The sequence below is a fragment of the Cupressus sempervirens genome, chromosome 11, assembly GCF_028749045.1.
Source record: "Cupressus sempervirens isolate cs-2001-9-10 chromosome 11, ASM2874904v1, whole genome shotgun sequence".
Taxonomy (NCBI): Eukaryota; Viridiplantae; Streptophyta; class Pinopsida; order Cupressales; family Cupressaceae; genus Cupressus; species Cupressus sempervirens.
Window position 1 is genome coordinate 323,597,085 of NC_143128.1, and position 24,197 is coordinate 323,621,281.

A 24,197-nucleotide genomic window follows, 5' to 3' on the forward strand; every position below is an offset into this window, starting at 1 on the left:
AAGTAATTTGATTGTCTTCAAGCCATATGGTACATTTGCAGATCCAAGAGAAGCACATGAGTCCTTTGAATGTGAAAGCATAGACACATCTTCATATGTGGAAAACCAAGAAGGTTCGTTGATGGACCACCTGAAAAAAAAACAAGAAGAAAAATATCCACAGGTAGAATACCATCATATATGCAAATTCGAAATTCTTTTGAATAAAACTCTCATAGAGAAACAATGAGTAAAACATGTTACCACAAAACAATGGAGATAACCTGATATCAAGATAAAGTATATGCTCAAAAAATTGTCAACAAGGACAAATTGAGTAAAAAGCTTGATCAATGCTCTCATGCAAAGAATATTATACTAATGCACAAATGACCACAGACAAGGCCAACTAATGATACTTGCATCAATCTTGCATCAATCACGTGGATATAGACAGTCCACTAATGAGTCATCCCACTACAAGTGAATGGGTCGCGACTCCATCACCTACATGACCCATGATCTAGGCAATAAAAAATGCAGATCATTATCACATTAATATATGAAAATAACATAAAGGAGAGACATGCTGATCAAATTAGAATTATCATGATTTGTTAGGATAATCAAAAGAATGGATTATGAGGATATAAAAACATATTGCCTTCAAATTGGATCAAATCATCTGAATTTGGAGAGAAAACTCCAATAATAGTATCCTCTTCATTGAGGAACAAAATGGAACAACATGGAGGGAAACTCCATAAATATCAATCTTTCAAAATGGAACCAATAGAACCAAATGGAGGGAAACTCCATAAAAATATTATCCTATCAAAATGGAACAGATAGGATCAAATGGAGGGAAACTCCATATAAAATGAGTGCATACCAATATAGGATGGAGGGATACTCCATGGGCCAGATAAGGAAACTATGTATCAGTTATACTGAGGGGACCTACATAGTTAACCTTGAAAAAATATTAAGCTCCCTATGCAACTCAAAAAAAATATCATATAAATCATGTAGATCATAAAGTGCCAACATGAGCATAGAACAATGCTATAAAAGCATAAAAGTGCAACTATGTGCAGATAGATCAATTAACTCAAATCATTAAATAATGAAGGCAATAGTGTAAGATTACTCATAAACCAATTAAGTAAAATGATTTAAGGAAGATCAACTAAATATAGATATCAGGTATAAAACTCCATTAAGGGTAAACATGAGTACTTAATTCATTTTGCAAAGGTATATATTAATTTCTGAAATATATTTATCTGGGCATATATGTGGGCCCCCATATATACTCAAATAAATATACGAAAATAGATTGGTTAAAGAAAATAATCACCTTTCCATACTTAATATTTTGGAAAGTCACAATTTATAAAAAATCACAATATTTACCTTGGTTCAAAAATATAACCTCAAGGTAATAAGAACATAAAGTCATGGGGCAAGAAAAGATCTCCCCATTTTTCTCATACTATGCCTTCACGATGGAAAGTGATTCAAAAAGAATTTTTTTTGTTTTTTGAAATAAAACATTAAGAAAGATATAACTAAAAAAAACTTAGTAATGAATGATAGAGGTCAGATCTGGCAGATAAGAATTTACTAAAAAAAGTTAAAAAAACTTTTCTAAAAAAAGTTTGAATAAAGCTTGACAATGAATGATTACCTGCCAAAAATAGGTTGACAAGAGGCAATAATAAAAGTAAATGATACCTCTATCAAGAGCTAAAAAAAGAAAAAGAATCTTGCATGAAAAGATAGGTTGCCTAAATTTAGCAACCCCCATTAAATCAAATTCTTGAGCTTAGTCGTCCTTCTTCTGGCGGCTTCGGTAGTCTCCAAATTAAGCACTTCTAAACATAATATATCGTTGATAAAAACAAAAAAACTCCTATTCAACAGCAAAGTGATACTTGCAGTGGGTATGCGCAATGTGGACTACAAGAGAGCTAGGCATTTGCAAAATATAATGTGCTCGTAGTCGGAGCAATGAAATTGCATGGAACAATTGTGATTGTACAGTTGTGCTCGTCGCCCACCGCCGTCATAGACCAACAGATGGGGGAGGTTCTAGGCGGCTTTTAGCAATAAAGATATTATAATCTACCAAAATGACCAGCAGAATAACACCAGGTGTTGGAGCCAATCTTCTCGGGCAACATACAGCTGAAAGGAATCAGGATGCCACTGCTTATGTTGGAAATTTGGATGCCCAAGTCACAGAAGAATTGTTATGGGAATTATTCGTTCAAGCAGGACCCGTCGTTAATGTTTATGTGCCAAAAGATCGAGTTACTGGACTTCATCAGGGCTACGGATTCGTAGAGTTCCAAAGTGAGGAAGATGCAGATTATGCCATCAAGATTCTAAACATGATCAAATTATATGGGAAGCCAATACGAGTTAATAAGGCCTCTCAAGATAAGAAGAGCTTGGATGTTGGAGCAAACTTGTTTGTTGGCAATCTTGATCCTGATGTGGATGAAAAGCTGCTATATGACACTTTCAGTGCATTTGGAGTTATTGTTACAAATCTTAAAGAGCCCAAATGGGCACGTTATTTAAAATTGAGGTTCCTTAGTCATCATGGCAATGACTTTTTTTGTACTTTGAGCAAGTTGTTAAAAAACTTCTAACCTAGAGGATCAGATTGTTGACACCACAGATGAGCTTGAACCTCCCAAGAATATAGCGGATAAGGAAACAGAGTTCAAGGAAAAAAGTGATAAACAATTAAAAGACGATTCAATGAAATTCAATCATGCTGAACCCAAAATAGAAATTATCCAGCAGCAAAGTGGAAGCAGTGGCGAGAGAGTTTGCTTAAATTAATGCCATCGTAAGTAAATGTTATAACCATAAACAAAATAGATTAGACAAAACAAGAGTAAAAAAAAAATTGATATTTAGATAGGAAAACCTTTTGGTGGCAAGCCTGCCAAAGGGGGTTAGATAAAAAAATAAGAAGTAACCTGCACAAATTAGAGCAAACAAAAGTTAAACGAGTTTGGCGGTAAACCAGCCAAATCCAAAAAAAAAAAAATTCAATTTCTTCCATCTTAAGAAGATTAAAAAAGAAATTAGTGAAATCTCTCTAAAGAGTCTCCTTCGAATCGTACCTTCATGCAAACACTCAAAACAAAGATTAAACTGCTCTGATACCATGTTAGAAATGGAAAAAGAAATCTGTAAATAAGCAATACCAGGAAAGAATCTAAGTGAGTAAATGCATGAAAAAATATTACCATAAAATAGGAGAGAGAAAGCTTCAAGCTCCAACACCATGAGACAAGATATTTGGAAAGGGGAAAGCAAAGAAAACCCCTTGTGACATTATGAATGAGGCATGAAAAGCCTAAGAAGAAAGAGAGAAAGAGCAAGAGAGCAATTGCTCATACAATAATTGAGAAGAGGAAGAAACCTCATTGTTAAATGAGAGAAGAGGGTCATCTCTTAAATAGAGATGAGAGAGAGGAGTTAGAATGTAACTCCCATGTCTATGAATGCCACCATTCATATGTGTGTGAGGCCAAGTGTGAGATTCCTCTTAAGGAGGAATAATCTAAAATTAGAAATTACAATACATATTTATCCTCACATATTCCACTAGATGACAAAATAAGATGTAGTGGAAAAAGGACAAAAAAGAAATATATTAGGATACCTTGGCTTATATCTTAATATATTATAATAATAAAGAAAGGAGTTCTAACCTTGGTTTATAAACACACCAAGGAAAGATTACAACTTCTAACAACATTAGCAAGTAAAAGATTACAAGAGGGGACTAATAATATTGCAGAAGCAGAGGCTGCTCTACTAGCAATCAGAGCTATCAAAAAAGCTTGGGGTGTCCAAATTGCATGTGGAAGGGTATTCTTTTATAATCATAAATGCAATAATAAAGGGATTGTTGGAGGCTTGGCACCTAAAGAATCACATCTCCAACATAAGGTAGGAATTAACCTCTTTAGAAGATTTTAAAATTTCACACATCAAAAGAATGGGAAACAAAGAAGTTAATAGGATGTCCAATTGGGCTCTAATTTAAATTTGAATTAAGTTGTGATTGAGAATGTTAAATATTCAAACCCACATGAGGATGGAGAAATAAATCAAGGGAACTGATAAGAGAATTTACGACTTCCCATAAGCACTCAAGTATATGTGCGATGACATGCTTGTTGTTTGGTGTGCATCATGCAACATTTATTGAAGATGGGATGGGCCTTATCAATATTGATTATGCCACTCCACTTTGCAAATAACTTACATTCTAAGGAATAACCCTTGTAGACGGAATCACAGTGGTAAAGGGAAAGTTTTCATGGAGTCCTCTTTCACACTAACCTGAGAAAACTAGTAGCATCCTTTTTATGGAGTGGTAAAGAAGCGAAGAGTAAGCCAAATGTTTGAGTTCAGACATAAGAAACTCATGGATGTAATTGAGCTACTACTTGGAGAATTGTTTTTTCAATTGGAGAACATGCACATGGCCAATACTAACATTTATTCAATGATAATGGCTTGGGTGCTTCAGCTTGGGGAAAAAAAGGAAAGAGTGAGGTTTATCATGCGAAAACTTGTATCAGCCCAAAACCTCATGAAATTGGACGAAATCCTACAAATTTCAATCTCAGGTTGGGGTTTGCTACTTGGAGAGAAGGAAATTGGGATAGGAAAGATCCTTGGATTTGGCGGTTCAGTGAAAGCAAGAGGCACCTGAGATTTAGGCAAGCACAAATGGGTTGGTACGCACTTAAATTATTGCTCATGGAGCACATTCTAGACTAGGAGGTCAATGCCATGGAGTGGGCGAATTGGTGGCCGGAAGATGATATAGATTTGCAAGAGAAGTTGAAGGCTAGGGAAGAGGACCCACAAAAAGCCGGAGAAGATAAGTCCTAGAGCGAGGAATGTAATTTAAATGTGTTGCTGGATGAAAGAATTGGGGGATTCATTCCTCTAGCCCTAAGGTGAGCGGATAGCTCTTGGCTTACCCTTAAGAGGGTTTGAAATGTGTAGTTTATTTGATTGTTCTTAATTTGGGTAATGTTTGCCACAGTGCTCAGGAGTAAACGAATTTTGAATGTTTTTCTTTGAAAATAGCAAAGTTTAAAAATCAACTATATCTGAGGCCTGGGTTAGGGTGGGAAGAATATTTTTGTGTAGATTGCAATGGTTGATGGGGTAACTGTGAAGATGGAAAAAGATAACAAAGTGTCCAATTTGTTGGAAAGGTAGGCTTTAGATTTAAAGATAGGTAGCCAAAATGGGTTTTGATTTGGAGAACTTTTGTTACCATTCAGGTAATGAGTAGTGTTGCTACATGTCGAGTAGGGTCTTGTACCAGGGAATGTTTGATGTTTTGGTGGATGCAACGTGTAATGGTGAATCAATGATGCACTATTGTGGAAGTTTTTGGTGTTGATAGTATGCCCAACTTGGTAATGTAGAAGATTGCATAGATCCAGACTGAGATGCTTTGTTTGTCATGACAATATTATTATTGTTTTGTACAATGTGTTGAAAAAAACCTTTTTGGAAGGAATTGGTGCTGAATGCAATGAAAAGTTATTAATAGATCCTTGTGAAGTTTAACTGAGGAGAAAACATTGTAAACTCTTTACTTATTATTATTAATAAAATAAAAAACTATTATTGAGAAAATAATAATAATAATACCTAATAAATAGCTAATCCTAAACAAAATAATAAGTCAATAGATAATGAAAGTAATAAATCCCCTAACTAAAGTAGTATGCCCATAGTGTGGGTCGAACCAATCAAAACTTATAATTTAGAGGGGCCACGTCAAGTGTCACATCCTTCCATACCAAATGATGGTGGTATATATGCCCAATCAAAACAGATAACATAGGGGTGGAAAGAAAAAATAAGAAAGCATGGGGAATACTGCGAATAAAAAGAAAAGATTATTAAAAGTCATGGAGATCATAAGGAAACTTCCTAATCAATGGACCTAGCCACGTGGGAAGGTGGACCCACTACTAACTTGAGCAAAATATGAAATGAAGGAGGACGATACAAAGGAAATAAGTAGCAAAAGATAAAATCCAAGGGAGAACACGAAAAGTATCAAATGAAGAAAGGGGAGCATGAGTGATACGTAAAGGTTATTAAAAAGGTAAGCATGTACCAATGCCACAAATACGAGGTGGATCCACCTACCAAGCAAGTGTAGGTATACTTAATGTTATAAATTCATTTTTTATATTATTGTTATTATATATATGGTGAACAAACATAAGTCTAAATACTTAGTTTAATGAATAATTTGATATATGAACTAACGTAAATTATTAATTTGATAAGAGATGGGGAATAAATACATGCACATATCTTAATTATATACTTGCATAACTTTAAAATAATAATTATGTTATTTTGAGGATAAAGACAATATCATTTATTAATGTAATACTATTATCATTATTATGAAAATAATTCTCAATATTGTTATTATCAGGCATATAAAGAGAGGAGTCTAGGATGCAATCAAGGAGAGAGATGATTCAATTTAAATCAAGGGGTGTATCCCAATAGAGGGTGGGGGTCAATGTTCCATAAATCTTTGTGAAACGAACTTGGACCTATAAACTTTAAGGGAACACTTATTGAGGATTGGTGTCTAAGCAACTTGATTACACCTGAAGTCTCCTTCTCAAACCCAAAAATAATCTCCAACATTATCATTATTTAATTTATGAAGAAGCATAGTGTTACCAAGGAGGGGCTTGTATAAATCCAATCTAATGAATCTTATCCTAATAGAGGGTAGGGGTCAGTGCTTTGTTAATCTTTGTGAAACAAACTTGGCATATAAACTTTGAGGGAGTCCATAGATGGTGTCTAGGCAACTTGAATAACATTTATATCCTCTGGACATAAATTCAAATAACATCACCATTCGATAATTGAAATGACTACTATGAACATTACAATTAATTAAATAAGTATCACTCCTGACTAGTCCTAAAAGTACAGGTGGTATCAAAGCTATGATCTTGCCATCCTATAGGGAAAAGTTGAATTGATCAATCTGTCTATTCAAAGGAATGAACTATAAAAATGTGTTTTTAAAAGATTTTGGTAAACAATAGTCTCTATAAGATGTGTATACAATGTGTATGCTTCGTGTCTTCTTGCATCAATGTGTATGCTTTGTGTTTTCATGCATTAATATGCCTCATGTATACTCTGTGTCTATTTGTGCTTACATATTTCATATTTCCACATTGATGTAACTCTATATTAGTTGGCTAGGAACAGTAATGATACCTAGATAACTTAAGATATGAATTTACTAATAAGAAAACAACACAACTACTCACACATAATTATCTGTCTAGGAAATAAGAAAAAACAAACTCACTCTAAGTTACCTATTGTCATTATCAAATAAGGAGGAAAATTGTAATTGCTTGAGGACAATCAATTTTGGGAGGGTGGCACTGTGATGGCCCTTCCTAGTATAGGGTTTAGTAATAAATAATAAAATTAAAAGGAAAAGTTAAATGAATTATAATATTATATTGGATGTAATACAATAATTATAAACATAAATAAGAAACAATATTTAAAGTATCAACTAAAGGCATAATAAAAGAAAGTGACATCAACCAATTGGGAGATATCAAGTTAAGACAAACGTGCGTATCAATGAGTTGAAGATGTAGGTGGTTGAATCTATTAGGATCATTAAGGTAGTAAAACTCAGCTAATAAACATACTTAAATAGCAAACAAGGATATCCTACTGATGATCAATGCATCGATAAGCATAATTAGAATAAAGTGAAAAATATAACTATTCCTTCACATGATAAGCATTTAGGAAATTAATTAATTAAGCCATTAATTAAAAGAAGGAAACAACTAAATAAATCAATCTGTATATTGATTAAATGTGGTGTAGTAATCATACAAACAAGTATTAACTAATAATGAATATGTAAATAATCAAGTATAAATTTATATCTAAGTATCAATGTAATGATAATAATAACTAATAAATAGCTAATCGTAAACAAACTAATAAAGTCAATAAATAATGAAAGTAATAAACCTCCTAACTAAAGTAGTATGCCCCATATTGTGGATCGAATCAATCAAAACTTATAATTAAGAGGGGCCACGTCAAGTGTCACACCCTTCTACGCCAAATGACAACGGTATATATGCCCAATCAAAACTGATGACATGGGCGTGGAAAGAAAATATAAAAGCATGGGGAATACTACGAATAAAAAGAAAAGAATATTAAAAGCTATGCAAATCATAAGGGAACTTCCTAATTGATGAACCTAGCCTTGTGGGAAGGTGGACCCACTACTAACTTGAGCAATATATGAAATGAAGGAGGACGATAAAAAGGAAATAAGTAACAAAAGATAAAATCCAAAGGAGAACATGAAAAATAAAAAATGAGGGAAAGGTGACCACAGGTGATACGGGAAGGTCATTAAAAAGGTGAGCACATACCAATGCCATGGGTACGAGAGGGACCCGCCTACTAAGCAAGTGCAGGTATATTTAATGTTATAAGTTAATTTTTATATTATTGTTATTATAGATATGGTGAACTAACATAAATCTAAATAATTAGTTTAATGAATAATTTGATTTGTGAACTAACATAAATACTTATTTTGATAAATGATGGGGAATAAATACATGCACATATCTTAATTATTTACTTGCATAACTTATAAAAGAATAATTATGTTATTTTGAGGATAAAAAGAGTATCATTTATTAATGTAAATACTATTATCATTATTATGAAAATTATTCTCAATATTATCATATTCAGTATTTAAAGATAAGAGTCTAGGATGCAATCAAGGAGAGGCTTGAGTAAATTCCAACCAATGGTTGTATTTGAATAGAGGGTAGGGGTCAGCGTTTTGTAAATCTTCGTGAAACGGACTTGGACGTGTAAACTTTTAGGGAACAACTATTGAGGATTGGTGTCTAAGCGACTTTTTTACATGTGAAGTCTCCTTAAACCTAAAAGTAATCCTCAACATGATCATTATCTGACTTATGGAGGAGGAGTATAGTGTGACCAAGGAGGGGCTTGTATAATCCAACCTAATGGATCTTATCCCAATAGAGGGTAGGGGTCAGTATTCTGTGTATCTTCGTGAAATGGACTTGGACCTGTAAACTTTGAGGGAGTCCATAGATGGTGTCCAGGCAACTTGTATAACATCTATATCCTCTGGTCATAAATCCAAATAATAATATCATTCGATAGCTGAAATGACTACTATGACCATTACGATTGATTAAATAAGTATCAATCTTGAATAACCCTAAAAGGGGACATTATTCTAAGTCTTGAAATCTAGAGTCATCCACCTTCTTGAAGCATCCTTGCTTTCTAACTCTGGCTGATCTCTTGAATCCACCTTACAAAACAAAGAAGACGAGCATTAAGTTCACATGCAAGAAAACTCAAAATTTTATGAAAAGAAACCATATAATATTAAACAAGAATGGATCAAGAAAAATATTATTTCATACTTTCTTGCAGATTCTGAGATGAAATCCTGTTGAAAAGATCTGAAAATAGGCAAGTTATTTAATTGCACATGCCCAGATTTGTTTTCTTGCTGCCCTTCATTTCTGATCCTAGCAAAATGCACCTTTGTTTGTGAGACCACCGCCTTTTTTGGGGCTAAACCGCTGCCAATTTTAAGACCAACTCGCTGCTATTTCATGCAGATATCTTGCTGGTCCTGTAACGGAGACAAGTTGTAGTGGTTTTGTTACATCCCAAAATTTGCCCTAATTTTAAATTTGTTCATAATTGTTGGATTTAACGAATTATTCTTTCATGATCATGCGAAATAGGTAGTTATTTATAAACGTTGTATTAACTGTTAATGTAGATGGTTAATAACCAATAACTGTTATTAGGTGATTAGCAGTTGTTTGATTTAAAATAACTATTAATACATTTTTATGAATTATTAAGGAATTATGATTATGGCGAAAGCGTTTCTCAGGAGTGATTCCAGGAGAAGACGAAGAGGGGGGAAGCATTGCTTGACGGGATCATCGGAATGAGATGTTAGCTTAGTTCAGTCACTGAGATCGGCATGTATGACCTTAAACTTCCTTGGAAGGGGATGTGATGACTTGATCATAGGGTACATTTATGGGACCCGCATGAGCTATTAAGAAAATAATCTAGGAAAAACATAAAATAATCTAATTTAAAATGTAAGATATACCTCGAGATTTTTAATTAATCTTCATCATATTATTATAATAAATACTTACATACATACATATAAATATACAAATAAAATGACACCAATAAATTATAATAACATAATTTAATGATGTCACCCTATTTATATACTTACATGCACGTATACAAATATATATTATAATAACATTTGAAAATCTTAATCTTTCCAATTCTTCTTTCCAACTTTCTTTTTTATTTATTTATTCTTTCCTCTCTCCATAATTGAATTAATAATTGGAATTCGAATGGATTTCTTTCTTCGAAACCGATGGGAGCCAAGAAGCCATGACTAGTCTTTAAAATAGAAGCCATAATGGAAGTTGGACATCACAAAACCCCAGCCTTACTATCTTTCGGCTACCATTTCCAAATACCCTACTTTACAACAATCTGAGTTCCATGATATCACAGTAATTTATTTGTATCCACCAGCACCTTGCAATTGCCGTATCCAACATTGATCGAATTTGTGTGTTACAACTGAGCCATGCAAGAGTTCCGGCTAGAAGATGTGAGGGTGCTGATCCCAAGTCAAGGTCTTCAATCACATATATACCAGGTTTTGAAAAGCTTCCAACATTTTTTATTACTGCCTTTTTCGTGAATGTAAGACCTAGTGTAGCTGGCTAGGCATGGTAATTCAGTATTAGGACAAAGATTATCATATGTAGCATTGTTGTTGGTCACCTTCGAATTTCATAGAGCCTTCCATTTTTGATTTTCTTTATATATTTTCATCGTATCTCAGACCATCAATAAAGAAGTTGAGTGGTAACTTTAGGGGTCTCAAAATGATATATGAACCATCACAAATAGTATGGATATCAACAACAAGAATTATATTGTTTTAAACCATGATAAATGTACAATAAGAGTAGTATGCTCATCCAATGCACTTGGAAATCATTGGCAATAAAGCCACAATGGTGAAGAGGTGAAAAAGGGGCAGTGAGCTCATAAATTCTAATGCACCTGGGATTCATCTGCTGATAGCCATGAAATGGTGAAGAAGTGGAATGAACCTACAAGGAAACAGAAAAGAAATTAGACATGAATAACTTAAATAATGAAGTACTTAATAGCTCATGCTTATCCTTGAATGGAATCTGTTGTCAAGTCGAGCGGTGGTGATCGGGTCAATGTACCCATCGAAAATCTTTGGCTAAGGTAGTTTATAGGCATATGTGCCATCTAATGATCACTTGATGTCTGTAACGTTAGTTATATAGATATAACTGAGTAGGCACTCAAAACACTTGGATGCTCGGATGGCTGGATTGAAGAACATCCCAAGCCCGATCTCGAGGTAGGGAGGGCCATTCTAATATGTTAGGATGTGTGGGGATAAGTATGGTCCGTGATTGGGAGGTTAAGCCTATGACAATGCTTCTTCTCTCACCAGTGCCGAGGCTTGCACAACCAGATAAAAGATCCTCCGATGATACTTGTATGTTCCCTTCTTTCTTGTTAAGCATTTACTTTGGATACATATATGTTAGTCGTTTAATTTCAGTTGAATATGACTGTAGTTAGAATAGTTATTTGCTATTTCAATTGAATAAGAATAAGTTTATTTTCAGTTAAGCATGATTACAATTATGATAGATAGTCGTTATTATATTCATTTCAGCTAAACATGACTACAGTTAGGAATAGATAGTTGTTATTTAAATTGAATATGATTATTTTCATGATAGAGTCGTTGTTCTATTTATTTCAGCTGACCATGAAGTTACAGTTAAGAATAGTTAATAATCAATCTTGAATATTTTTGCAGTTACTTTCTGTTATTTGTTAAAAGTAGTCATCATCATGTGAAATGGATCCAGTTACTTTTTTATAAACATTGGGAGTTATTAGTATTAAATGTCTTTGATTTAGATATGAAAATCCGTTTGTTACAGGTTTGGTGTTGAAATGAATCCATTTCTTCTTCCTTATATAGGCGATGGCAAGTTTCTACAAGAAGGCCAACTTGGCATTGTGAGCCAATGAAAACTTTCCATTTAATTTGATTTTCAGCCCCATAAGGTTGACCTTAGTAAGGAGAGTTTGTTGTTTAAAAAGATTGATTTCTGAGATTAGATGGGGTGGAAATCATGGTATTTTTGGAATGTTATTTCCATAAGAGGTCGGATTCTGCCCTCTCTTGGGGAAGTTCATGCGTGCTTGCTTGTAAATTGGCATCACATGTTAGACTTTGATTGAACTTCATGCCTCCAGCTCAATTTTCAGTGGAAATCAATTAATTGTTGGGATTTTGTGCTTGTGTTTGTAGAGGAAATTCAATGTAGATGGGGAATTTTCGCCAAGGATGAGCAGATAACTCAATCATTTGGGAATTTTGTCTTTGGGAGGTGATAGAAATTAAGTAAAGTTGGGAATTCTTTCCCCAAAGGCAGCAAGTTCCCATGTTTTTTGGGGAATATTCCAAACACTTAATCATTTCCGTTAAAACTTGACCAAACAAACCATTTCATCTTTAGTTTTCGCCAAGTTTGGCATAAATTTTGTTTGTGCCGAAAGATTCTCATATTGCGGGCGTGGAATTTAAAGGTGCTAAGGGATTTTATCCCCATGAGAGGGTGGATTCTGCTCTCTCTTGGGGAATCACTTATATTTCTCAAACTTTTTTTCCTAATTGAGCTTACAATTAATCCCTCTCATACTTGTCCAAAACTCACTTCATTGCCTTGCTGCATTTACATGGAATTGGGCTAAATTGAGGTGTCTGTTGGGATTTCACCATTGGGAGGGGGCAGAAATTGGGTGGAGTTGAGGTATTTTTCCCGAAAAGGTAGGGGGATTCCACTATCTTTGGGAAATTTCCCCAAAGACAGGCAGGTTTCGCCTTGTCTTGGGGAATCCCCTCAACACTAAGTCACTTGCCCCTTACCAAAACTTTGCCAATTTAACCATTCATCATCCTAGATTTGGTTTCAAGGGTGAATTTTATTCTCACTCCAACCTGACCCACACACCTTGAAATCTGACTTCTTATGCTCACCCATAGACTTGACCCCCTAAATTGATGCTAAAATGCTAAGTCTTGACTGACTAAACATATAGGGGTTTGTGGATTATGATTGGAATGGAGACTCAGATAACCATAGATCAGCTAGTGGATATGTCTTTACTTCTTTTGGAGCAGAAATAAGTTGGATGAGTAAGCATCAAGAGGTAGTTGTATTCTCTGCAAATGAAGCAGTGTAGGGTGACGTCACATGCTTGCAAGGAAGCAGTGTCGTTACAAAGACTAGGAAATCATAAAATTTAAAATATTGATTTGTGATTCACAAAGTGTTATTCATTTGTTGAAGAATTCTGCCTATCATGCATAGATTAGACATGTAGATGCTATATCATTTTTTTAGAAACATGGTTGACACAAGGAAGGTTTAGCTAGAGAAAATTGACACTCGGGAAAGCATTGCCGATTCTTTGACGAGATCTATGAGTATCATTAACTTTTAGTTGTGGAGGGATGAGATGGGATCATACCAATCTCAAACATGAGATTGGTTCTGTAATATCCCACTAATAATGAAATCCAATATTAATATTACTAATTGTAATTAACGAAAACTACATATATATAGTTGATTGATTATTACATAATAAATAAAAATATATATTGATTAAATAGAATTGGTTAAATTGATATAATAATTAATAATATTGATTAAACAGACAAACTCAATAAACAATTTTAATAATTAAATATTAATTAATTAAATAAATAAACATAATCACCTAACCTAATGTAGAAGGTTATGACCCTTAAAAAAGCAACGAGCATATAAAGCATACATCGACCACGATGCAAGTGGCGAGTACAACATGAAATCATGGATGGATGGTGGTTTGAAGAATTCAATAGGGATCAATCTACAACATACGATGAACCAAAATTTGATACAATACGTAGTGTATAAGGATGGAATCAACTGACATCTTAAATGCCCCATCAATGCAATGGAGTGCGTCTTCGGTGCTTGTCTTTGATACCTCATAGATTTGACAAAAGTGTAAATGGCTTGTATTTGTGAACGTCTTTTGCTGAGCAATGCTTTAAATGGAGATACCGTACATATGGTAGGGCCAAATCATTGAAGAGTGGCAAAATTACACTTGCGTATGCATCTACAAACCACAGAAACTGTTATGCAAGCACAAAATGTTGAAATGAATTGGAATATGCCCCGTGTTTGGATGAATGTGTTCGTAGATAGAGTCTTCATTTTCCAAACCTGATAAATATTGAAGTCAAAGAGAGACCTAGTAAAGAATAGCAAGGAACTTATCCAGTACTCAATCTTGAATGCCAGTGCAACGACTATAATATCCAGGGCCATTACTCAATCTTGAATGCCAGTGCTGCTGAGTAAAGCCTTAACCGTTACATATTGCTCATTCAAAGTCGGCAAAGCTTCACACACAATATTCATTCCCGCACGCAGATCAATTAGGGACCAAAGACATGAATTATTGAAGGGTAAGTACTGCGAGGTAAGCATATTGTTAGATATCACACGCTCAGGTAAGAATTTATGGCAATGTTAATTAAAAGCAATTTTATTTAGCATTTAGAGATATATTATTTTAGAGGTATTATGATATTCAAAGGTGTTAAAAGAACTAGAGACGATGCTTGATCCCATCAAGTATGTAGTATAAAGATAATTTTGGCTATTAAGAAATAATAGTATTTTAAGTCTAGTTTGTATGTTTTATGTAATTATAAATGTAATTTCATTTATTAGAGAGTAATGTATATTTTAAATTTAGTTTATATGATTTATGCAAGAATTCTTATAGAATCCTTAATTGGAGTAATAGTAGAATATCGAGAATGGTATTAATTTATATGATAAGATCAAGAGAGTCTAGTGGGGAGAGAGTGATCTCACTTTGAGATCAAGAGAGTCCCACTTGGAAGAGAGTGATCTTAAAAAGGCATAGTAGCAGAGCAGATCAAGAATTCTTTTAAAGACAAGCAGTTTTAGATTTTTTGAGCGTTTGAGAAGGTATATATATATATATATATATATATATATATATATATATATATATATATATATATATATATATATATATATATATATATATATATATATATATATATATGTATGTAATTACTATCATTTGTTATCGACATTCAGTAATGTAAAATGGTGAATTCAGAAAAGGAAATTAATAAAATGGCGATATCAAATTATTTATTATATCTTTAATCACTTATTCTGGATTCTATAGAGGATGAATGTAATGTTCATTAGAGATGCATTCTCGAGAATGAGTTTGGGATTCCATAGAGGATGAGTGTAATGCTCATTAGAGATGGATCCCAATATCTTCAGGGGGGCTATCGATGATTGTCATGGTCACCATAGTTTCAGGGTTCGTACCCAAATTTAGGCGGATATGGTTACCATATAAAATGAACTATGTATTCATTAGAGATGGATTCCTATCTGAGGGGGATTAAAGGAACTTATGGTTTCCCTAATCTCCCACGGGTAGTATATATGCTGAAACTCAGTCATATGCATATGTGTAGGCTTGGATAACGGTGTCCATATCCAAGAGATCTTGGATTAGTGCTCCATGGAAAGACGACATGATGCCCGACCTAGAGGCAATCCTAGGATCAATTTCCCTTACTAACTTAGAATAGATTATATTTCTTACTAATATATTTGATGTTATGCTATACTAATATTGGTTTTGTAGGAAATTTGTGAGGAGAATATCTAGGGACATTCTAGGCTCCTATAAAGAATATCAAGTGGGAGAATGTTGAAATTAGTGTGTGATTTACCTACTAAGAGCTCTGGTTAAGCTTTTTACTGTAGGTAGTTGATGAACTTTGTTCTAAGTTAATGCTGACAGTTGTTCGATAAACTAGTTAACAATTGCAGTGAGTTGTGCTGTCCTCAATTTTGACATCACAAAATTGAGACAACCCTACACAATTTTCTCATGGATTTGTAGGCGCATCCTCTTTCTTTTAACGCATTGATGAGGTATCATGAAAACAATTCATTATCTCGGAATTGTTCTTTGTGCGGTCTTGCCTATGTGTTCTTTTGAAGGTTTTCCGTCGAGATTATCCCCAGTTGTTTGTTGGTAAGAGTTTTTCTTCTTGCATTTCAAATGCTCGATTTTTGGCAATCTTTTGCATCTTTTCTTTGTGTTGTAAATAGTTAATGATTTTATATTTGCCTTAGGTGAATAGCCCTTGGAATTTCACTCAATTGGAGCTAACTTAGGTCCAAATCGGAGTTGTCTAGCTCAAGTTATAAGGGAGAAAGTGGGATTTTTTCGGTCAATTGCATATTTTTATTAAAAACCTCATAAGAGTGGGCTTTTTATTGGTAATTGCATGATATTAAATTATATGTAATTTTTAAAGTGGATTTTGTGGTCCATTTCAAAATTTCAACTTGTTTACCGCATAGATCAATGGATTAACGCACACAGACAATGAATAAGAACAACAATACTCCTTTTATTATTCGCATATGCCAAGAGAATACATACAAATCATAAGATGATTTACAATGATCCCAAACGGGATATAAATACTTCTCGCTGAACCTTCCCAGAGGGGTTCGTTGGCTACATAACAATCCTAATCTATCCGGTGGCTACAAAATCTTTACTGACAACATGAGCCCGTCGGCTACATAGTTTCTACCGATGAAATCATCCCCCCTAAAAGGAAAGTCGTCTCCTAGTGACTTCAAAACTAACAAAAACAGGAGACCACAAAGTACAATAGAGCAAGAATATACACTATAGAGGAGGCTGCGATCTTGAAGAATGCTGTTGCCGACGTAATTCGTAGACTTGCTCCGTTCGGATGCTCAAATCCTTTTGAATCCGTGTGTTAACCTCTATGGCTTCGTTCAGGAGAAGCACTGCATCCATAGCTTGAGTCTTTGCTAACTGTAATTCCTGCTCAGCCGCTTCCTTATCCCGTAACAGTACTGCTTTCTTCTTGCATTGCAAATGCTCGATTTTTGGCAATCTTTTGCATCTTTTCTTTGTGTTGTAAACAGTTAATGATTTTATATTTGCCTTAGGTGAATAGCCTTTGGAATTTCACTCAATTGGAGCTAACTTAGGTCCAAATCGGAGTTATCTAGCTCAAGTTATAAGGGAGAAAGTGGGATTTTTTCGGTCAACTGCATATTTTTATTAAAAACCTCATAAGAGTGGGCTTTTTATTGGTAATTGCATGATATTAAATTATATGTAATTTTTAAAGTGGATTTTGTGGTCCATTTCAAAATTTCAACTTGTTTACCGCATAGATCAATGGATTAACGCACACAGACAATGAATAAGAACAACAATACTCCTTTTATTATTCGCATATGCCAAGAGAATACATACAAATCATAAGATGATTTACAATGATCCCAAACGGGATATAAATACTTCCCACTGAACCTTCCCAGAGGGGTTCGTTGGCTACATAACAATCCTAATCTATCCGGTGGCTACAAAATCTTTACTGACAACATGAGCTCGTCGGCTACATAGTTTCTACCGATGAAATCATCCCCCCCAAAAGGAAAGTCGTCTCCTAGTGACTTCAAAACTAACAAAAACAGGAGACCACAAAGTACAATAGAGCAAGAATATACACTATAGAGGAGGCTGCGATCTTGAAGAATGCTGTTGCCGACGTAATTCGTAGACTTGCTCCATTCGGATGCTCAAATCCTTCTGAATCCGCGTGTTAACCTCTATGGCTTCGTTCAGGAGAAGCGCTGCATCCATAGCCTGAGTCTTTGCTAACTGTAATTCCTGCTCAGCCGCTTCCTTATCCCGTAACAGTACTGCACGGCCAGCTGCCCACGTTGCTTGTTGGCTGGCTAGATCTGCATTTACCTTTTTCCTAGCCTCCTTCTCTGTTGCTAGAGACCTCTCTGCTACGACCCTGTTTGCTGCCCTGTCTGCCTCCGCACGCTTGCGAGCATAGTAGACTTCTTTGTACAATCCTACTATCTCCTGCGCTAGCTTCTCCATGGAAGTGTTGCACGGACCCAACTCCGGCTCAGTGGCCCAATCCGCCAACATCTCCGGTGTCTCAACTGCTGGCCATCCTCTGTCCTCAAATCATGAATGGAATCGCTGTGGACAAATCCCTCTGATATAAGCTCGAACCAAATGCCATTCTCTTTGTCGAGTCATAGCCTGCAATGCCACATTGTGTCCCTCCTGCAGCGCAGCCCGCATAGCCTTGAGGTAATCTCTGCATCTGTCATCATCCAATCCATAATCTTCCTTCGGCACATCATCCATGGTCCACTCCCCATCACTATTCATCTCTGCTATAGGTGCAGTAACCATGTCCACATCTGGTGCTACCTCCTCCTTCCTGGGCACACCCTCCGACTGTGGAACTACCACCTCCTGTGGCTCTGATATGGTTACCAGACCTGGAGGGACTCCTCCATGACTTGGGGATTGAATGGACGGTCCAACCTTTGCAGGAATGAGTTGGAACTGCTGCCTCAGAAATTCGCTCACTCTATCTATCACCTCCATTCTCTCAGGTTGCTCTGACTGTGCCTCCGTCAACAAGGAAGATGAGATTGTGACCACAGCATCTGAATCAATCACATCCAAATGAACCTAGGGTTCAGGCTTTGGCGTAGGCAACTCTATCAACTCAAATTGTGCAGTCAATGAGCTCATGTTGTCGATAAAGATTTTGTAGCCGACGAGTAGATTAGGATTGTTATGTAGCCGACGGACCCCTTCGGGAAGGTTCGGCGGGAAGTATTTATACTTCGTTTGGGATCATTGTAAATCATCTTATGATCTGTATGTATTCTCTTGGCATATGCGAATAATAAAAGGAGTACTGCTGTTCTTGTTTATTGTCTGTGCATTAATCCATTGATCTAGGCGGTAAACATTTGGCGCCATTCCTGGGGATCTGCATTGGTGAACCAATCGATTGCGACACCCCTTAGGGTTGCCAGAAATTGTCGGACCCATTCGTTTGTATTTTTTATTATGCCATTCGCCCTCCAAATCGTTTCACATGTTTTACAGTGTCGAATTGGATCAGCCATACCATCACCATCAAACTTCGGCAGCTTTTCCTTTGATCCCGCCATCCCTACTAGATTTTGTGCATGGGCGTTGTTCAGTCCTGTAACATTGGCGTTGTTTACTCCCACATCAGTGCTTTGCACTCCCGCATCGTCGCTTTGCACTCCCACATTGGTAGTCTGCACTCCCACACTGACGCTCTCTCCAACAATTGTCTTATCTCCAATAGTTGTGTTCTCTGGTGAAGAAGGGTCGTCTCGTTTCGGAAGTGTATCGTGGACGAAGAGTTCACTCCACGCTCGTGGTCCCTCGGCACTCTGAGCCATGCGAGTTAATTCCCTTCCGTTTGGATTCTCTTCCCTCGGCGAATATAGGTTCAAAAATTCCTCCCTTGCTTCTTCCACCAATTCCACCCACTGTTGAGTCTCCTCCAACAATTCTTTAGCCCTTCGGTGTTCGTCGGCAATCTTCTGAAACCTTCGTCTGCGTTCCGCCTGCTGCGCCAAAATTAAATTTTCTTGAGCTGTGTGGATTTCGTCTTTGTCCTTTAGCTTATTCTTATTTTTGTTTAACTGATTCGGCATCAGTCTTCATTCTAGCCTTTGTTCCAAGTCCATCGGGCAACGGCGCCAAATGTTTACCGCATAGATCAATGGATTAACGCACACAAACAATAAACAAGAACAATATTACTCCTTTTATTATTCGCATATGCCAAGAGAATACATACAGATCATAAGATGATTTACAATGATCCCAGACAGAGTATAAATACTTCCCACTGAACCTTCCCGAAGGGGTCCGTCGGCTACATAACAATCCTAATCTACTCGTCGGCTACAAAATCTTTATTGACAACATGAGCATGTCGGCTACACAGTTTCTACTGTCGACACAACTCATTCTGAGTTGATTTGACCACAGTTTTATATGTTTTATGAAAATAGTGTATTTCTAAACTATTTTTCATGTTACTTTATTAAAAACTATAGTTAAATATTAAATATAATTGCATGAGACAACTTAAGTGTATAGAGTGAGATTTTTATTTCATCTTGCATCTATCCACATGCAAAATACTTCATAAAAAAACACTCCCACTAAATTATAAGTCCCAATATTTATTTAAATGGATTTTTTATATGCAATAACATGTTTTAATGTGTTAAGTAGGTTTTTAATATATATTTACACATTCAAAACTTTTTTAATTAATGTAAGTGGGAAAATATTACTCATTTACATATGTTGTTGCATGTATAAGTTTATTTTGCATATGTTGATTCATTTAAATGAGATTTTTCTAACCCATTACATATACATCGTTTAAAATTGCTACATAATGGACTTTTAAAGTTAAAATACATGTTCTAATAACATGTAAATCCACGAGGTGGTGATTTTGGCCTCAATTGCATGTGTATATAATATTTTAAAACCCATCTCACTTAGCCTAAGCCAAAGTGACATTTTTTGGCCCAACTGCATGTATTCTAAAACATGTTTTCATGTTTTAAAACTTCATCTAGGCAAAATGGCAATTTTTTGCCCAATTTCATGTCTTTCAAAAACATGTAAATGGTCTCCAAAACTATGTTTTGCACTAAGTCCTTAATGAAAACAGAAAGTGGAGATTTTGGAGCACATTGCATACATTATAATATATGCATTTGCACAAGGAAATCCCGTATTTAACTTGCAGTTTGCATTTGGAGGGTTTTTGGGCACATTTTTCACATGCAATTGCAACCAAAAAATGCATTTTTACTTCATAACATGAATTTTTTTGATCAAACACCCAAAAGTGGCGATTTTTAGCTCAAAAACACATGTTTTTGGCTCTCAAAACCTCACTTTTTTGGGTTTTTTTCTCAAAAACGGGTTTACCAGCTTTCAAATGCTCATATCTAAGGGTTTTTTTTTGCCTAAAATCACCCAAAGAATACATTGGACTTTTAAAAAATGGAGTTTGTTGAGTGTTATCTTCATTTCTCAACCCATCTAGGGCACGGTTTTGCTAAAAAGTCCCCTAGTTTTGAGCAATTTGCACTATTAAAAAAACAAGTGATTGGATTAAGGTAAGTCTGAAAGCATTTTCTATCCTCCCTAGCTTGCATTCAAGTCTTCTAAATTACTTGATATGCTTTGGACGCCATTTTCCAAATTCTTTGCATGTTGCACATTGCTTGGTCAAAACGGTTGCTAAAATGATGCACTTTTTGGTCTAACTTCCTATACTTGGCAAGCTACGAATTTTGACTCATCTCTTGCAAGGACCGAGTCAAGATTCGAAGTCCATTTAACTCATCATCTTGCAATCTTTCTAAATCCTAGAAATCTCTTTAATTGCATTTTCAGATTTTTTTATAAGTGTTTAAAACGATTTCTTCTCTTGTCTCTTGATAAAAGGTTATGATTCTTTGTTATTTTTCATAAGGTTTTTGTTGTATATATTTGTTGTGTTATATATGCAAGTCTCATCATTTCCATTTTCAGATTTGCATGATTTTGTATATATGTTGTCACTTCTTTTTCTTCCGTCTTCTTCTTCAAATTGCATGTGCAAGGTCCCATTTACTTGCATGTGCAGTCGGGGATAAACTTCATTTCTAATACGGAAGCAAGTCTCTCTTTTCTCCTCATGACAATGCAAGTGCAAGTCCCACCAATACGCATTCCACGAACCTCCATATGGCTGTCCTGTGGATAAAGAATTTCCCACATGCTTGCCAAATACATAGTATGACGTACACCTATTAAAGTATGTTATTTTTTCATTTCATTATAGTATAGCACATTTTAAAGCTCGCTGTCCACATATGCAATCCACTCTAGAAAAACTCGTTTTTGGCTATTCATGTTAGTTTTGAGTCATTCTAAGCTTGACCTATTTACTCATCTGCTATCATTGAACATTCCATGTCCTTTCTCTATACATACCTTGCTCGAATCTGTGTTTTTACACGCCCAAGTTTGCTATGGACCCTTCATATGATGATATTCATATTCTATGGAACTTTCATGTGATAGTTGTGCAGGCACACCATTCAGCAATGTTAAGAAAAGTGACACCAGCAAAAGAGAAAGAGACTAGTGCTGGATTGAATGACATTCTCAAGTCACTCAATCATCAACTTGAGTTGTTGGATGAAATCTTGGTGCCTTGAACAACATGATGGAGATTGATTTGGACGTCTTGTTTGAGTACAAAGTCATCATGTCTATTGAAATAAACCATGATTATGCACATGTGATGACCAACAAAGAGAAAGTTTTACGAGGACTTGTAAAAGATGCAAAGGTAGCAGTAGCCAAGATAACTAACCAAGAAAGCATGATTAGAGAGGCATTCAGAGGGCTATCATGCAAAATCATCACTGAAGATTAATGGACTCAAGAATCAAGAAGATGTTCTCACAGAGTTCAAAGAGGCCATCCGCTTACAGCTTGAAGTGGATGACTTCAACATCAGTGTAATGGATACATTTGCAAGTTGGAAGTATTCATTGAAGAATCTCCAAAATCAAATGGAGATTTGTAACAAAGAGATATTTGGAGAAACAAGCATACTCAAGAAGGTTACAATGATTTTGCAACACACCGGTAATACCATGTGAATACTTTAAATCAGATTTTCATTTGCTTTAATTAGAATAGCGGTAGGAAAGTTACATGCTAAGAGCATCTATGTTGTAAGTACATGGTAACATGCACCTGTACAACCAACTCATGTAGTTAAGTTGCAATCGCATTAGACATGAAATTTTGAATAAAGTTAAAGTAACTAGTTAGAGATGAATCAAGGTGGTTGAGGTTGTTCCACTTTTTCCTCCACCTTTCTCTCTCCTATTTTTCTATATAAAGGAGGGAGGTCATTGTAAATAATCATCTTGGCAAGGCAAGAAAATTCTGCCAATTTGTATTGTGCACTCTAAGACTTTGTGCCTAGATGTAAATCTAAATTGCTATTAAGAAAAGAGGCAACTTGCTTTCAAACTTTGTGTTGATTCAGTATGTTATGAGACAACATTTTCTGGATATTGATTGTGAGTATTGGAGCTTTGATCAAGAGGGATTTGAATTTGAACTTTTGAAGACTTTGTGCTGTAGGACAACAAATTGTAAAAGATAGTAGTGGTTGCAATTACTTAGAGCTGAAGACTTTGGGCTTCAATTGTAAGCGTTTTTATTAAATTTGAGAGTATCCAGTAAGAGACTTTGTGCTTTACTATTTATTCTGCTTGAATCCTTATTCAAGACATATGTAGGAGACTTTGGGTTCTTGTTTTTGTTTCAAAAAATATAAAAAGTAAACTGCTGCCCTTGGTGTTGTTCTTATGTCAATTCCAAGGTCACTGGTATTATCGTAGCAATAAGACACTTTTTGTTAGGTTGGAAAGTCAGAGTTTTGTGCAAGTCATTCCTAAAAAAAGAGGAATTGATCAAAAGAACCATCTTTTTTGTAATTTCAATTAAGTTCCTGTTAAAACCACCTACGGTAAGAAGGGAGCCTCCCCTATTGCTGAGAGGAGAGGGAAATCTCATGAAATGTTGCCTAAAGTCACAATTTTGTTATTCGTACTCAGTGACGTACAAATTTTTTAGCCAACAAGTTTTAGAATGTTATAGTTTTGCATGGAGACTTGTGTAAGTTCGTTGTTGTTTTGTTCCTAAGTATGAATCATTTAGAGAAGTCATAGTTGCATAATTGTAGATATCTCACTATAAGTACTCAACAATATAGATACACTTGCCACTGCCACTCTCTTGGAGCATGGTGATGTTTTAGGGGATGCCTAGAAGTACCACAAGCAACTATGGTTCATTAGAAGTTC

The 24,197-nt window shown here is 35.4% G+C and overlaps 2 protein-coding genes across 4 annotated transcripts in view; both read left to right on the forward strand.

Annotated features, from left to right (window-relative positions):
• The window catches only part of LOC149529411 (Nucleotide/sugar transporter family protein), a 181,907-nt gene that overhangs the window by 22,759 nt on the left and 134,951 nt on the right, over positions 1-24,197 (forward strand). The gene's annotated exons all lie outside the window — the stretch shown is intronic.
• On the forward strand, positions 461-2,886 carry LOC149529412 (uncharacterized). The gene has a single exon (XM_089809579.1). The coding sequence runs from the start codon at positions 2,115-2,117 to the stop codon at positions 2,637-2,639; it is 525 nt and encodes a 174-aa protein (XP_089665705.1). The 5' UTR covers positions 461-2,114; the 3' UTR covers positions 2,640-2,886.